This window comes from Cyclospora cayetanensis, unplaced genomic scaffold, assembly GCF_002999335.1.
Source record: "Cyclospora cayetanensis isolate NF1_C8 unplaced genomic scaffold, CcayRef3 CcayRef3_contig_26, whole genome shotgun sequence".
In the NCBI taxonomy this organism is placed as follows: domain Eukaryota; phylum Apicomplexa; class Conoidasida; order Eucoccidiorida; family Eimeriidae; genus Cyclospora; species Cyclospora cayetanensis.
In genome coordinates, this window is record NW_020312214.1 from 284,232 (window position 1) to 299,356 (window position 15,125).

The following is a 15,125-nucleotide window of genomic DNA, read 5'->3' on the forward strand; positions in this document are numbered from 1 at the left end:
CTCAAAATAAGCCCCGACTCCTGGATTTTTGCCGAGATCTGTTCAATGGCACGTTTCAACAGGATTGAGTAATCTTAGGCAAAAAACCTCTACCAAAAATAGAATATTGCCGCATAGTAGACTTTAGTTTGCAAAGTGCACAATGCAGAGCAGCAGTTGCTTTCGCAAGAAACTATTTTTAGTCTACTTGAAGTGTCACGCCAGATGGTCGCAGGGCGGGCAGCGACTCAGCAATCAATAGCTGACCAGCAAAGCTTTTCACAAGTGCTGAACTATTCGAGGCTTTAGGATTAAATAAGGAAAGCTTCTGTGTCTATAGCTGAGAGCGAAGAGCCAGCGGGGATTTCGAACCTATGGATTTTGGGGCTGTGTCGAGCAGCCCTTGCCTACAGGCTGAAGGGGACACGAAAGGACAGCCAGGCAGAGCTTGCTCCCCTTATGCAGCCTCACACAGCCTCTTAACAAAACATCTGTTATTATTGCCGGAAGTCAGGTCATGGCATACCGGTGCTGTTCAGCATGTAAACGCCAAAGAACTTGAAAAATGGGCTTAATCAGCAGGAGCAAGCTGTTTGACGAGCAAAGAACTTGCATCAGAGAGACAAAATGTCTTCACCCAGGCTACGGAGGAGGAAGGGAGCCGCAAGGACTAGAAAGGGGTCACTTCTGCTTCTATGTAAGCTTACATTGATGCTTAGGGACTGCTAGCATCTCTCATTATGGATGTGTAGTAAATCTGTTATCCGAGAAAACGGCGCGGAAATGCAATTTGCTTGTAAAGTCGTTAGTGCAGTCCCCAAGCCCCAGTTTTCTTGACGGGCAGCAAACCTCTACGATCGGCAAAGCTACAGCAACAAGGTGCCATTTCAGATCGTCGAATGTCCGGTGAACACGGTGTGCTACCGAATTCGTACCCCTATACTTTGGCGTTATCCCAAGTATACCATGGTAGCCCCAATGGAAGGCGTTCACGCGGGCAAAGCTGCACGCCGTAGAGGTCAGTGTGCCACGAAGTGCTAGGAACAAAAAACTCCTCACTTTCTCAACAACGCTCATCTCATCGTGGTGCGCAGAGTAGGACCAGTGGCTTAACAAGGTGGGGCAGGGTCTTTCTCCGGGGGCTCAACAGCGCAATACGGAACAGACGATTCTAAGCATGCGTTTCGTCTTAGGGCCCTGGGACACGCTTATTTAAATCAATATGTGAATAAAATTTCAGTCGAGTAATTTCAGGAATAGCAAAACTTGAGAGAGGAGCTCGCGGCTCTGCTAAAAAATGACGAGCTGCCAGCAGGCTGGCCCCCTAGTGGTCCTCCAGCACACCGCATGTTTCTAATCTGCAGGTCAGCCTAAAGCTGTGTTTGGAGGTATCGGAGCCCGCCACAGCACGGTTGAGAGACTAAGCGGCATGTGGATGACAAATCGAAAAATGGTAAGGTGCAAGAACAGACCAGCGCTTCTGGGCGTAACCGGCGGTGCTGGAAAAGGACGAAAGGTGACGCATATAGGCTCGCTTGAAGCTCTTCAAGTAGTTTTTTGCGATAATTTAGAAGCTCCCATTCCTTCATGCTGGCGAAGTGCTTGGCGAACACCACGAATCAACAATCTACTCGGCACTTTAGAAAACAAACGTCTTACAATTCCCCATTCACCCAGATTACTACCACTAGACGGCCTTCCACATCAGCACACGCAAGCTCGAGTGTACGTGTATGCCGCTTTACAGTCGCCAATGACATAGGTACACTGCAACATCAATTTACTATGAATTATTGCTAGCGTATCGATGAGTTTTGGTTGGCTGTCTAAATGGGTGACGTCTGTCTTCAGCCGAAATGTTAAAAATACCTTCAGCGCCTACGTTGTGAGCTTGACAGTTGTGGAGCCAGCAGTGATACATGAGGCTACGAAAGTGCTCGTTTGTCATGAGAAAAATGACGCTTCTGGGATTATGTGCTTCAATTGCAAGAATTGATTCATATCCAGCAAAAATTTGCGCAATTAAGTCTACATTTATGCAGCTTCAAGGACGTTGTGAAGATCTCTTGGCGTAAATCTTAATTCTTAAATTCCATTCATGAAATTGTTTACATCGTTGCTTCTTTAATTAACCCTTTATTTTAAGCCTCTGTTTCGACCTGGATATAGGAGGTTGATGCCACAAGGCCGATTATCGGCCGCCTTACAAACCTTCGGTTACTCGCGTTGCCCGATCATTAGCAGCATGTTGTCTTGACAGCCGATACTAGTAACGCGGCGAGTACCACTCTCTCTTCAGAAAGCTGCGGGCTCTCCAAAGCATCGAGTTTGTGCTTCTTGTTCCCATGGCTTCACATAAGCTGAGTAGCGCTATCTTGTGAGGGAATAGAAACTCTGTGGTCATGGTGTGGCTCTCAAAAAACGGGTAGCATTGTATAGGCATCATTGTAGTGTACAGAGAGACAATCTTTAATGGGATCGAAGAGTACTTTTTAACAGTTGGATAATCCTAGAGTTGTTTGGTGGCGGGGGTACCTCCTGCAGGACGACTCTACAGTGAAGAATAACGAAGGTGTCATGAGTCTCATCATAGATAGGGAATCGAAGTTCGTGAATGCTCTCCGGTACTCCTTTGTGGGTCGCTTACGAATGGACCATACGATGGCCACTGCGAAGCACCGGGAGGCGAATGGGCCGAAAAATGAACCTACCACAGTCCTCTGCAGCATGTGCCACTTGACTCCTAGACAAATTCAATGGCTTGGCTTGCCTGTCTTCCTTTTGCAGGCTGGATCTATTGAACAACGGTACATTTCTGTACTCGTTGGCCTCTCATTTCCCTGTTGTACACTGAAGAGCCTTCTTCGATCAGACACTAGAGCTGGTGGTCCAGGGCCTGCACTATCTTAACAGAACAGCAATCCAGGAAACAGCTGGCTAGTCCACGAGAACTTTTCCACAAGTCTCACGAGACACATAAACAGAATTATCGTATACGGTGGCCGAATGCGCTGAGGAGGTTTGATCCTAGATAATAAGTAGGCTCTACAACGTCCATCAGGTGATCAGAAAAAGGGGTTTGTGGCTCGGAGGCCATGGCCATTTACCATCCTCACACGAATTAATGTTCTCTGCTAGTCTCCCTGTTGCCCAATAGTTGGCGTGCCACAGGACTTTTAAGCTGGCAATCTAATAAAGAAGTTTCGGTGTTTCCCAAATCATTCGCACACTTGCTGCTTTGAAATGTGACCTTGGGGAGGCGGAGCGACCACAGGAGGTCGCCGAGCGGCTGGATTCTTGGACTGTTAGTCGTCGAGGGCACACTAGACGACTGCTTTCAGTAAGAAATCGGAGGAACGCCAGCCGAAGTGACTGAAGGAAGAGCACCGACAGACTCCGTTGCCTCAAGGAGAATTGTGGAGCTGTGTTGTTTTCAACGCTAGTGGCCCTGGATAGTAGTCCTCGCCTTCCTTGACATTTTTCTTCCCTCGCGTATGTTGTATGCCTGGGATAGCAACCTTTGTCTATGAGTAGTATTGAAGACTTGCAAGATGTTCTCTACACACAGCTTTATGTTAAGGCACCTTCATGTTTGTTGAGCTTACATTACTCCGTGATGATGCTTGTGGGCAGTGAATGCGACTATGTTGCATAGACCACCTAAGGGGAGGCACAACTTGCTGTATGAGGCGCAAGGCCCGGAGACACTACTGAAGTAATGTGCATTTGACTTTCCTCATATATTTTCGTGTCCCATGTTTTGTCTCAACAACAGGCTCACACATTTCAGCGCATCGACGACAGTGAGCCATCGAACCGCCGTGGTTCTGTCGGTCTACCCTCTAGTTGATTGCTTCAAAAGCTGGTGTCTGTACTTTTCCTCCCATATCTTTCATTTTTGGTTCAAACACACGTTCGCTTTTCTTATTTGCACAAACCTAGCGTTTCTGCCTGCCTGGATCGTCCTAATAGGGTGAAAAATCTTTTGTTATTCTGCATGCAGTTGGTATTGACGGGCACATATGGCTTGAGGGTGTGTGGTTTGGATGGGGAAAGATGTATCAGGTCAAGCTATGTTCAAGCAGCTAATATTGGACTTACAATCAGCGAAGAATCGATAAATCAACTTTTTTGTTTGTATAACTTATTGTACAGTAGTGTTAGATTGATAGAAGAAGACGCAGCGGTGTGTGCGTGTTTACTAGATGCTACGTGCACCTGCCTGCGCATGCTCGTAATGCTTGCATGGTGCAGCTACACGCTTCATAGTTGCCCCACATCCTTCGTGTCGGGCACTTTGAGGGGTTCGGACAGGGAGAGGCTGGGGTTCTTGTAAAATCACTCAATAACCTTTTTTGGCTTGTATCAAGTCTGGCGTGAAGTGTTTCTCCACAGACCCCCATTAAAGGGTGGCAGCACAACACTGCATCCACAGCTAGCGGATGAGTGGGGGGAAAATGCATTTAACCAAGCAATGCTACCCGCGGCAATACTCTACCTAAGGTCTCCGCAGGGAGGAATGTTTATCTTGAGTAAATTGAGTGAGAGAAACTTACTTGATGTCTTACTGAATTGCTTCCGCTTTCGCCTGCCCGCGTCCCTCAAAGTTTCCCACAGAAGGAAAGAGGAAAGCTAGGGTGCATGTAATTGCACCATCCAGGCACTCCGGGCATGCATAGCTAGTTCCACGTAGCATGCAGTACACACACTCATATGCTGCGCTTTTTGTATGGAGCAAACAAAACAATGAAATAAATTGGGTGTAAGAACAGACAATACAAAAGTATTTATGCTTTTTGATTGTCAAATAAATGACAAATAAATGAAGCCAGGGTAGGGAAAAAATTCGTAAGAATGGCATAGCCAATTACACATCGCAGGTTTGCTATCCATTACCGGCCAAGCCCTAGTGGTTGGATCAGAAGCAAAGTACCATCCGAATAAAGCTAGCGGCAGTCCAAGCTACGTTGGTATTGCTATCAGGATGAGTGCTCCACCTCTTATTTAGGCGCGCTGCATAACAGAATTGTATTCGAGCCACCACAGACCATCTATCCTGCCCACATGAGCAAGGCAGCTAGAAAGTCGTTAGCACTTTAATTAAACAGCTGAGACAACTTTTTAATAGCCCTTTTTAGCTTGAAACATGCGTTTCGATAACTGTCGTGTTACATACCTTGGGCGTAGAGGGTCGTTGTGGCTAGTCACTGCCTGCCAAACTCAGCATGTAAGACGAGTGCTGGCAGTCAGTCAGCTGCAGTGTTCTCCAATGAATGCGTACGAATATGCTTTCGAGAAATTGCAGTGTTTTCTCTATCATGTGAGGGCTTTGGCGGGGAAATCTACCGCATCGAGTACTTCGATCATGCCCTGAGCTTCCACCGCTCCCCAAGAAGCGTTCCTTTTCCATTGTACTAGTTGACCACTTCATCTAATACTGCTCGCTTTCGGATCACTTTTTTGCCGTTGAGAAATTAATGTTAGGTCTGGTGGTAATGGCTTTGAACGTTTCTGTGGAGGCTCAGTAAGGCATGGTAAACAGGAGCATGCCATGGTCTAGGGAGGATATCGACCTTCACAGCTCAATTTCTTACCCAGCGTTGTGAACCCAATTTTGTTTCTGTTCGAACCCATCCGCGTTTGGCCACGATCTGTAAGAGCTGGGGCGTAGGCTTGCTCTGCAGAATTCCACGTCTCTTGTATTTGTTTTGATTGCATCCTCTGTATGGTATTGCTGCTCACTGTGCCGTCTCCCCTAAGACCTCAGGACAACTGGGAAAGTAAGCCAGAAGAGCTTAGATTCAGCTGCGAAAATGGGGGCTGTCTGCGGCAAGCAGAAATCGGTAACCGAACCAAAGACCCGTCAAGCTGCAGTAGAGGTGTCAGATGCACCAGTTGGTCCCAACTCAAACCAACCGCCACCAATTGCCGCATCTGCCGTATGCCCTAATACAGCGCGGGACAAAGGCAAGGTGGACAAGGTAGAGGAGTTTGTTACAGGAGAGGGCGACGGTGTCTATTTGATGCTCGTCACCGAGAACAACACCACCTCTCTTGTGCAGCAGTATGCCCATTCGAGACCCCAAGTACCCGAAGGCGACTTGTTGCTGCTCCAGATTAAACCTCCCGTGTATGTTGAAATCAAGGAAAGCAGATTTGCCGTGCAAAATGGAAAGCGAACACTCAAAGTGGGGCTCTCGGTGAGTCGTTCAATTATGCAGTTAATCGGCCCAACATTGCATTGCATGCAGATATCTTACGTGCCTTTTATATCGTGTAGATGTTTGCATCCAACTTCATGTGCGTTTTGTTGACCCAGTGCATCTTAACATTGTGTGTAGCTCGGGCTTTTGGAGTGATTGTAGCCGTACTCCTAGTAGGTTGTCCTGTTCTGGAAAACTATCCTTTCAGGTACTGAGGTAGGTCTATCTCGAGTTTTGATGACTTTTTGAGACAATACAGTTCTACTTATGGAAATTGTGCTGTCTATATGCGTCCAGTTGGCCATGGGAAACCCCGATGGCCAAAAGAAAGTTTGCGAGGCGGTGTTGGAGTGCCTACGGCTAACGTGCGCCTACTCAGCGTATATTCACTGCTACGCTGCTATGGAAAAGGCACCTTTTTCGGTATTATTAGTAGTATGTGAGCGACATGAACCGGTACGTCGGCTCAGGTTGCCAAGTTCCCACTGCACTTTATCCTACGGGCTGTGCAACTGAGTAAGCGAAAACGGAGATTTTTGACAGGAATTTTCAGCGCCTTTGTGGGAATACTGCAAGGCGTAAATAATCAGTGTAGTCTGCCTTCTACCTAGGGACCAGATCGCGTTCCGTTCTTCATTTCTATGCGTTAAGGGTATGTTGTTGAGTTCTGCACTTTCCTATCAGGCGTGTATCAAAGACGGTCCAGATGGTTCAAAGTACGTGACGGCTAGCGCTGAGGGGACTCAAGAGGAAAAAGTGGATGCGCAAGGCACAGCTGAAGTTGTAGTGTCAGAGAAGGTCGAAGACCCAGCAAACCCTAAGGCGGAAGAGGCAAAACATTTAGCCGATAGAGCTGGGGACAGTACGAAAGACCAGGAAACTGAAAACTCGCCAACAGCATCAAAAGGGGAAAAAGGGCTTACCATCTTTGAGGACGTTAATCCAGTAGTTACGGAGACCACCGCACCTAAACTTCTCAAGCAAGTTCAGGTCCTTCGTCATATGGCTGAAGGAAGATCCCCCAATTTCTCCCTCCTTCGATATATGCTCGTTGTTCCATTGTCAAAACCCGATGCAGAAAATGTCCTGAAGGATGGCACAGTAGTGGACGATGGGGGCATGGATGCACTACAGAAAAGCGTCGAAAAACTCCGTACGCCACATCCTATAGGAAGATTACGTAGTAAATGTATATACCCCTAGAGCTGTTTCCTATATCGGGCCTGGAAGTCGGCGTTGCGCAGCCTTGTATTTTGAATTAGTTTTCACTGTCAACCGTCATGTATGCCCTCGTGCCATATTTGCGTATTTTCTCTCAGACGGAGTAATGGTTCCTACAGCGGTTTGAAAATTAGCATAACCGAGCATGTGAAATAGAGAGCTTGGTGGATGTTCTAGGTGGAAACCATGAGGCAGCCTTACACTCCATGCAATGTCCTGTGGGGCCCTTCGCAGTTGCTGGAGTTGTCAGCCGCCGCAGGGCAGGCAGTCTTTTCTGCCGGAGGGTTTTTGCTCTGGAAGGGTGGTATTATCAAGCATTGCTTTACAATCGCTATTCAGGCTGAGTGCTGAGGGCCGCTTCCCACGGATCGTGATAGAGCAAGTCGGAGTCCGGTCAGGTTGCAGCCAAGCCCATTTTATGCTTGGATTTGCAGAATCGCTCTTATCTGTGGCTACATGATGTGGGGAGCATGCCTCATACCCTCTGATTAGGCAGAAGCTGCGATATTGATAGTAGGCCTCGGAGATGGGCGCACACCTTGCTGCATGGCTGGGTTGTCTTTGTTAATTGCCGCGATGTGTTTGGCATTACAGTGGGCTAGAGTAGTATGCTTGTTGGCACATGTCGCACTCTAGATTGTTGTCCTACGTTGACTGATATCAGCCAGTGTTTTCTGCCTCAGTTCCAACAACGCAAGCTATTCCGGTTCTGTTTCGTTGCACAGCCTTTGGGCGGCCAAAGTTTTCCGGTCGTTAGTGTAAAATATACTCGCTTACTTATCCAATAAATTAAAACTGTACGCCTTCGGCACATACAAGTAAAAACGTGAGTGTGGTATGCCATCCATACTGCTCTATTCGTCTTCCTGGACCCGCGTTCTAGTGTCTAGTCACCTGCTACGTAGAATGCATTGCGCTGTCCCCGCTATTTTACATGTTAAACTTTGGAGAGAAGGGTTGATTTTCCAGAAAATGAAACAGCCATTCCACTGAATAGTTGCATTTGGGGGGCTGCTACTGATCAGTGCCTTCCGCCGGCTGTACATGGTTACCCAGGCTGGCCATTTGATTGGGTGGTTTGTGGGGGTGTGAGCAGTGCTCTATGTCTTTGCACTCTGACACGTTTTTTTTGTAATTCTTTCTAGCTCCCTCTGTGGGGAACATATACATTTTGCTGATACTTGGGCGGTCCTCCCGTAGCAGTTCGCCCCTCCGTTTGGTGTTCGAAACACCCTCGCCGGTATCAAAAATGCCACGCCCAAAGATTGCACTCGTTGGAGGAGGCCAAATTGGTGCGGTACTAGCCTTCCTTAGCTCTTTAAAGGAACTTGGGGATGTCTCAATTTTCGACATCGTCGAAGGTGAGTGGGGTTCGGGATCTCGATAGACACAGGACTGCTGTCCAATAGTATCATCAACTAGCTATCTTTTCGCTTTATAAGGTGCATTAGAGTGTTTATTTATGTTTAATGAAAGTCTGAGGATATGTACTCCTGCACCAAATGATGCCTTCACGCTTACCTAGCGCTTCTTGATCGTATCCAAGGTGTATAACTCCAAGATGAAAAGGGATTCCCATAGTGCTCTTGGTACTTTTCGCATCCTTTTTGCCGGATCCTGTGGGTTATTTATGCTATGATCGACACCGATGATGCATACGGGGCCTGCTCAACAGTGAATTTCGGACTACTTCCAAACCAGTATAGTTCCCCTGTGATCCTTTACACACCGTGTGGCGTCGCATGACTTCTTAGGTATGCCTCAAGGGAAGGCTCTAGACATATCTCAAGTTGGCCCTATCGAAGGCTTTGATGCAGCTCTCTCGGGGGCTAACCAATTTTCTGCCCTTCAAGGAGCTGATGTGGTCATCGTGACCGCTGGAGTACGTTGCAATTGGTTAATAATGTATACCAAGTGTATTCGTATGAGAATTCTATCAGCACTCCATCTATGTTTCCAAGAGTACCATTCATGCTAGCCTTCCCTTCTGCATCAGGCGTTTACTTTTCCGCTTGGTGTGCACGCCATGGGCAACTTTTCTCGTTGCTGCAAACTGTGGAAACAACTCTAGGTACCAAGGAAGCCTGGTATGTCTCGCGATGACCTACTAAGCATCAACTCGAAGATTGTAACTGGTGTTGCGGATAGTATTAAGCTCTACGCGCCGGATGCATTCGTGATATGCCTCACGAACCCATTGGGTACGTAAAATGTTCCCGTGTAGCCTGCATACAATCTGGCTCATAGGTGGTTTGTTTGGTGCAGGACTTCAGCCTACCTCCAGCCGCTATGTGTATATGTGTGGATTGACTGTTTGACTGTCTATGTGAATGCGTATTTGTTGTTCTCTGATGAGCAGATGCAATGGTCCAGCTAATGCGGGAACGCAGTGGCTTGCCACCTCAAAAGGTTGTGGGAATGGCGGGAGTACTCGATGCAGCGCGTTTTAGGACCTTCGTTGCCGAACGGATGCAGGTATCTGTGGAGGATGTGCACGCCATGGTTATGGGAGGCCACGGCGATGCCATGGTCCCTCTACCACGCTATTGCACAGGTAAGCTTTGCATTTGCACTTACACTGTTCACGGTCCGCTTTTCCAGTAAGTGGACATTGGCTGTATTTGTATTCTAACTACGCACGGAGAAATAAAATTGGTCCTCATATGTTCTTAGTACTGTACCTACCCATAGAAAGGAAGCTGGTGAAAGTGTTTTTCCACTGCGCTGGTTCAGTGGGTGGGATTCCACTTCCTGACTTGGTCGCCATGGGTCAGCTGACGCAGAAGGATATAGATGAGATGGTAGAACGCACACGCAACGGCGGCGGTGAAATCGTCAGGTACGATTATTTTCCCACGTGACAAAGCTCGCATGAGTCAGCAAGTAGGCTGCGCACATTTGCTGGAGAACGCTGATTGGCCACATGCGTCTTGTGGGTCAACAATGGTCTCATTATGCATTGTTTATGATTGTTGCGCAGCCTGCTCAAAACAGGCTCAGCGTTCTTTGCACCGGCAGCAGCAGGAGTGCTCATGGCTGAGGCCTATTTAAAGGATAAAAAGAGGGTCATCCCATGTGCAGCTTACCTTGTATGTGAAATGCGGACTTCAACTTATTCCAGCCATTTTAGCGAGTATCCCGTGGGGACATTTTGAAGCCTGAAGTTGCGAGTGACTGGCTAGCGTCGTTCTAGCTGGCTGCTTATGTTTTTGTCATTTTCCGTGGTGCAGTGACTGGGCCATCTCCCTTCCAATTCTGGCCTTTCCTTCAGTGTTGGGTCTAGTGGGAACAATAATGCTCTAGTCTTATGCACGTACTCAATTTCGCTGCTGCATATCGTTTGCGATTAACGCAGACCGGACAATACGGCGTCTCTAACCTCTACGTTGGCGTGCCATGCATTATTGGCGGAGGCGGTGTTGAGAAGATCCTTGAGCTGCACCTGACAAGCGAAGAGCGATCCATGTTTGAAAAGTCTGTGGAATCTGTCAGGTCACTTGTTGAGGCTCTTCCCAAGAATCTGCAGTAAATCGGAACCTCTACAGATGTGTATAGTAGCTGTCACTTCAGTGCCTGTTCTTTGCTGTAGTTTAGGTACATTAGCAGCAGCCAATATGGGAGCAGTGCTGCGTGTCGTTAAACATCCTTCTTTGCAATTGCTTGACCTCCTGTTCCTCTCCACACGGTGGCAATGCTATTGGGCATTGTCCTACCGGCAGATCCCAACGTAAATCGTAAATATTTGGTTACCCCAGGGAAGAACAAACTCGAAAGCACGCTGTGGCTTAGTTTGTCGCATTTCATTGACCACTTGTTGCTTGCCCAGGTTTTTTGCCGTCTATGTCGCATGTGCGTAATTTAGCATGACGGGTAGTGTCTCAGCTGTGCCCCGTCTACAAAGGGAGTTTGCCATGGGTAGCCAAGGGTACAACTTGAGCCTACAAATGGGGTGTTCCTAGCTCCTCATGGGCGGATTAGCAGCCCCGGTTATCGTGAAAATCACTGGTTGGTCAATCTTTGATAGGCCAGCTAGCATTTGCGGAATCAGCGACCTGGCTAGAGGCGGCTAAAGCGGGGGCAAGTGAAAAAATTAAACAGCAATTACGCAGCGTTGCAGTGGGCGCGGCTCAATGTTGCCAGCACATACCTTCGTCCTGGTGTTGCCAGTAGGCTAGGTTGTTTGCGTGTGCTGCTTTACACGCCAGGGGCCGCTTATAGGCCGTTGCCGTCTTCTACCAGGCATCCGGACCGTTGGGGGTGCGACTGGTTTCATCCTAATGTTCAAAAGCAGGCATGAAGGCATGCTTACGTGTTGAGCAGCTGTGTCTATTTGTGTTTAAACGAAAATTCTCTGGATACTGGACTCGCACGGTGTGCTACAGCGCCATTCGAATTGCCGTGGCATTGCGAGGTGCAAAATTGGGAGGCAAACCCGAGTTTTTAACTAGTTTTTCTTTCGACGGACTTCCAGATGATAGTCCGGTTCTACTGTGAGGACGTGCTACCAGAATGCACAAGGCAATGGATCCAGCCAAATAGTTCATATGGAACAAAGCACATGCATAGCGCATAGGTTAGCTCTCAGGAGCTGCGCGTTGTGCCGATGTCTGCGTGGGATTAAGAAAAGTGGTGTGATTCACGCCAGTGCCCAGCATGCACTACAATTCATAGTGCACACGTGCGCTCTCTGAAGAGGACAAGCTGCGATTCCATCCATTCTTCATGAGGCTCAGAACATTAGCTGAGCCAGGTTCGCGTGACTCCTGTCGGCACGTCACTTGAATAAGGGTGCTCGCCACCAGAGGATAACCCTGGGAATCGCTGGCTTCCAGCGTTTATAATACAGCATATTCTGTGGCTAGGCATATGCTATTAATGACACTTTGGCACGTAAAGCAGCAAAATGAAGTGTAAATACTATGAAATGATGCACATACAGTTCGTGCCGCGTGGCGCCCCCGTTTTTACATTTCGCTTGTAAACGATAACAATATGACAGGCAAAGGGAAAGTCATTGTGCATGCCAATGCGATAGTCTTGTAAGGTCTTTGCATCCCTGAGTTCCTTACCGCAGTGAAACATCCGCAGTCTGGCGACATCTTCTGCCGGTCCTAATGCATCTGTCCACCTGTGAAATAGCAAGTCATCTTTCACTTCCATAATGGTTGTTCCACACTGTGAACACCCAAGCACGCATGTTGACAAAATCACTTTTAGGAAGGACTCGGGGTGGCAAGCGAGAATTCACACAACTGTCATTGCAGCTGCGCAAACCGCATGCTCCAGTTGATCCTGCTTACCTCATATGTCCCCACAATAGGGCCCTGTAACTGGTTTGAAAATATAAATTTTATTTGGGTTCGGGTTGTTGGGTTCTGGCGGTTCATCGTCTTCCATATGGCATATGATTTAAGGCGTATCAACCACCCCATAGTGCCCTGACCGCCACGGTATACAGTGCGCCAGAAGTCATGTAGCTAGGCGCACCGTAGTGATTCCACAAATAATGAGTAAAGTGGCAGTACCGCTTGCCAGGCACAAACCGCTCATCCGAGGCGATGTAGTGGACGAAGCTCGTCCGTGCACTCCACGCGGGCCGCACAAGGACGGGCTAACAAAACCCGTTTAGCTGTGCCATTAGGGAGATTTACTTGATGAAAACTAATCAATATGTCTTACCACACAGCTGCTACTTGCAAATGACCCTTTCAGGCCACGCGAGCTTCGAAATGTGCAGCAAGGGAAGCACAGTTTGAATGGATGAAACTTCGAAACGAACCCGCAGAAACAGCAGTATTACATGACAAATGCCACTGAAAGACAGTAATGCCACAGCAATCTTCGAAGACAAATGCGCTTTGCAGGAAGAAGAGCAGAACCAATGGCCCCAAATTTCTGTTCGCCGCAGGCATGCCCAGTGGTCCTAAGCTAACAGAGCAGGAGAAAAAGATATTCCAACAAAGCCCAGCTCCGTTTACAAAATTTTCTTTAGATTTACTGTGTATAGAGAAACAAATAGGGCTGCTCGTTGCGTGAGCAATGCTTACGGTGTCACTGTTTTCAAAGGCAATGGGGGCCCCCTGAATGCCACGTGTCTCATGGTATCAATGAGTGCGTCCAACGATCCACAAAAGTTCCTTTGGTATTCTAGGCTCTACTTATTTGCTATTATTCTATGAGTTGGCAACAATGTGTTCGCCGTGGCAGCTAATGAAAAGCTGAGTACGTCGGTTGCTCCCGAGCATGCCGCTGAAAGGACTATTGTGGTGGAGTACATCTAAGATTTTCCTGGGGCTTCCCTTTGGGGAAATTCTTGTTTCCAAAGACGGTATCACTGCTATCATTATAGGGTAACTTTCCAGCCCGTAGATTTGTTCCTTCAGCAGTGAAATATCTACCTTGTGTCTGGCAATGCTCGTCCACTGTTATAAATGTAGTTCGCGATGCACTACTGCAGCCGATATAACTAGATAAGTTACTTTTTAATGGATAATGGATTCATAATTGCCATTATGCTATCTTCCATCTATCTTAAGGTGTGTCGAACAACGCGTGTGTGTGCCTTGGGCCACGCTAAGCCTGGACGCTTCTTGATATAATTCAACTCACAATTAGTTTAAAATTGGCCCTACAATGTAGCTTTTTGTTTGCACATATTTGCACTAGATGTACTTAAAATTCCGCCTTTCTGTATTGGGCTAGCGCTACTGTTCAATGGTTTGATAATATGCGAACATTCAAGTCGGTTGTAATATTCGTTATATATTCTTTATTAAAATTAATAAAAGGAGTAAAAAGCAATAAAATGCAGCTTAGCCAGCTACAGTACGGTATGAAATAATGTGTGTTTGTGCGCTAGATACTATGCGCGTCTAGCTCTGACTGCTAGGAAAATTCGAGCAGTGGAGCCACCGACATCTAACCTCTTTCTTTCCCCTCATGTGGGGACGCTGAGAGCCTCGATAGGGGAATAGAGAAAGCCATTTAAGAACATGGCACAAAATCTTTAATTAACTTTGCATTGGATCTGCATTGGAGTGCCCCTTCACACCGGTTTTCGGTGAAGATCTCCAGTTGTAGCACATTGTTAGTTGCCCCTGCTTCTCCTCTCATTGGCTGGCTGAAAGTCTAACGAAGTGTCAGGGTTCTCCGAAGTCTTTTCTTGTTCTGCAGTCCATCTGGTTATTCAACAACTCAGTATATCCGAAAACAGTTGTCTTATGAGATATGCCTTAATATAGGTGGCACACCGCCTGTATAGGCAGCAGTGGCTGGCTTGCAAGCTAATATTAAAGCAATAAGCCCGCAACTGGTAGAAAGGAATAAGTTGTCAGCCGATTATATTATTTCGAAGTCGTCGATGAGCCTATGCTGACCAGGAAAGCATGACGGACGTGGGGATGGGAAAGTTCTCAAAGATTCCATCCTCCAGTAGGAGAAGATTCTCGCTTCATATCCCACAGATAAAAGAAAGCAAGTCCCCTTTGCAGCGTGTTTACTGGAGGCAAAGCTCACTTACTGGTGTTTCTATTCACGTAGCAGATGTAACCAACCTATAGATTGCTAGGGTTCAAGCCGTCGTACACGATCAGGCCCACGGTTTATGCTGAGATCCGCTCAACAGCAGGCTTTGAGACGATCTAGAGAACTGAAGCAGGAAGAAGTGCCAGTAGGTCGGAGTATGGGGAAATATAAAATCTTGGCTTACAAAGCACACAGTGT

General features: G+C 47.4%; 2 protein-coding genes across 2 annotated transcripts; both read left to right on the forward strand.

Moving 5' to 3' along the window:
• The first annotated feature begins 5,780 nt into the window (after positions 1-5,780).
• LOC34621308 lies at positions 5,781-7,385 on the forward strand. The gene is made up of 3 exons (XM_026338449.1): positions 5,781-6,179; positions 6,480-6,638; positions 6,867-7,385. Exons 1-3 carry the CDS (start codon positions 5,793-5,795, stop codon positions 7,383-7,385), a joined length of 1,065 nt encoding a protein of 354 aa, XP_026194234.1. The 5' UTR covers positions 5,781-5,792.
• A 1,258-nt stretch (positions 7,386-8,643) lies between these two features.
• LOC34621309 (malate dehydrogenase) lies at positions 8,644-10,932 on the forward strand. The gene is made up of 7 exons (XM_022734529.2): positions 8,644-8,764; positions 9,158-9,285; positions 9,475-9,604; positions 9,763-9,957; positions 10,137-10,242; positions 10,384-10,492; positions 10,759-10,932. The coding sequence occupies exons 1-7, from the start codon at positions 8,653-8,655 to the stop codon at positions 10,930-10,932; spliced, it is 954 nt and encodes a 317-aa protein (XP_022589240.1). The 5' UTR covers positions 8,644-8,652.
• The last annotated feature ends 4,193 nt before the right edge of the window (positions 10,933-15,125 follow it).

What these genes read in the sequence shown, in the direction of transcription:
- LOC34621308 (XM_026338449.1), top strand. Translation starts at nt 5,793, where the DNA reads ATGGGGGCTGTCTGCGGCAAGCAGAAATCGGTAACCGAACCAAAGACC. An exon ending in CACTCAAAGTGGGGCTCTCG is followed by an intron (nt 6,180 to 6,479) that starts GTGAGTCGTTCA and finishes ATATGCGTCCAG; the next exon opens with TTGGCCATGGGAAACCCCGA. An exon ending in TATGTGAGCGACATGAACCG is followed by an intron (nt 6,639 to 6,866) that starts GTACGTCGGCTC and finishes CTTTCCTATCAG; the next exon opens with GCGTGTATCAAAGACGGTCC.
- LOC34621309 (XM_022734529.2), top strand. Translation starts at nt 8,653, where the DNA reads ATGCCACGCCCAAAGATTGCACTCGTTGGAGGAGGCCAAATTGGTGCG. An exon ending in TGGTCATCGTGACCGCTGGA is followed by an intron (nt 9,286 to 9,474) that starts GTACGTTGCAAT and finishes AAACAACTCTAG; the next exon opens with GTACCAAGGAAGCCTGGTAT. An exon ending in TCTACCACGCTATTGCACAG is followed by an intron (nt 9,958 to 10,136) that starts GTAAGCTTTGCA and finishes GCGCTGGTTCAG; the next exon opens with TGGGTGGGATTCCACTTCCT.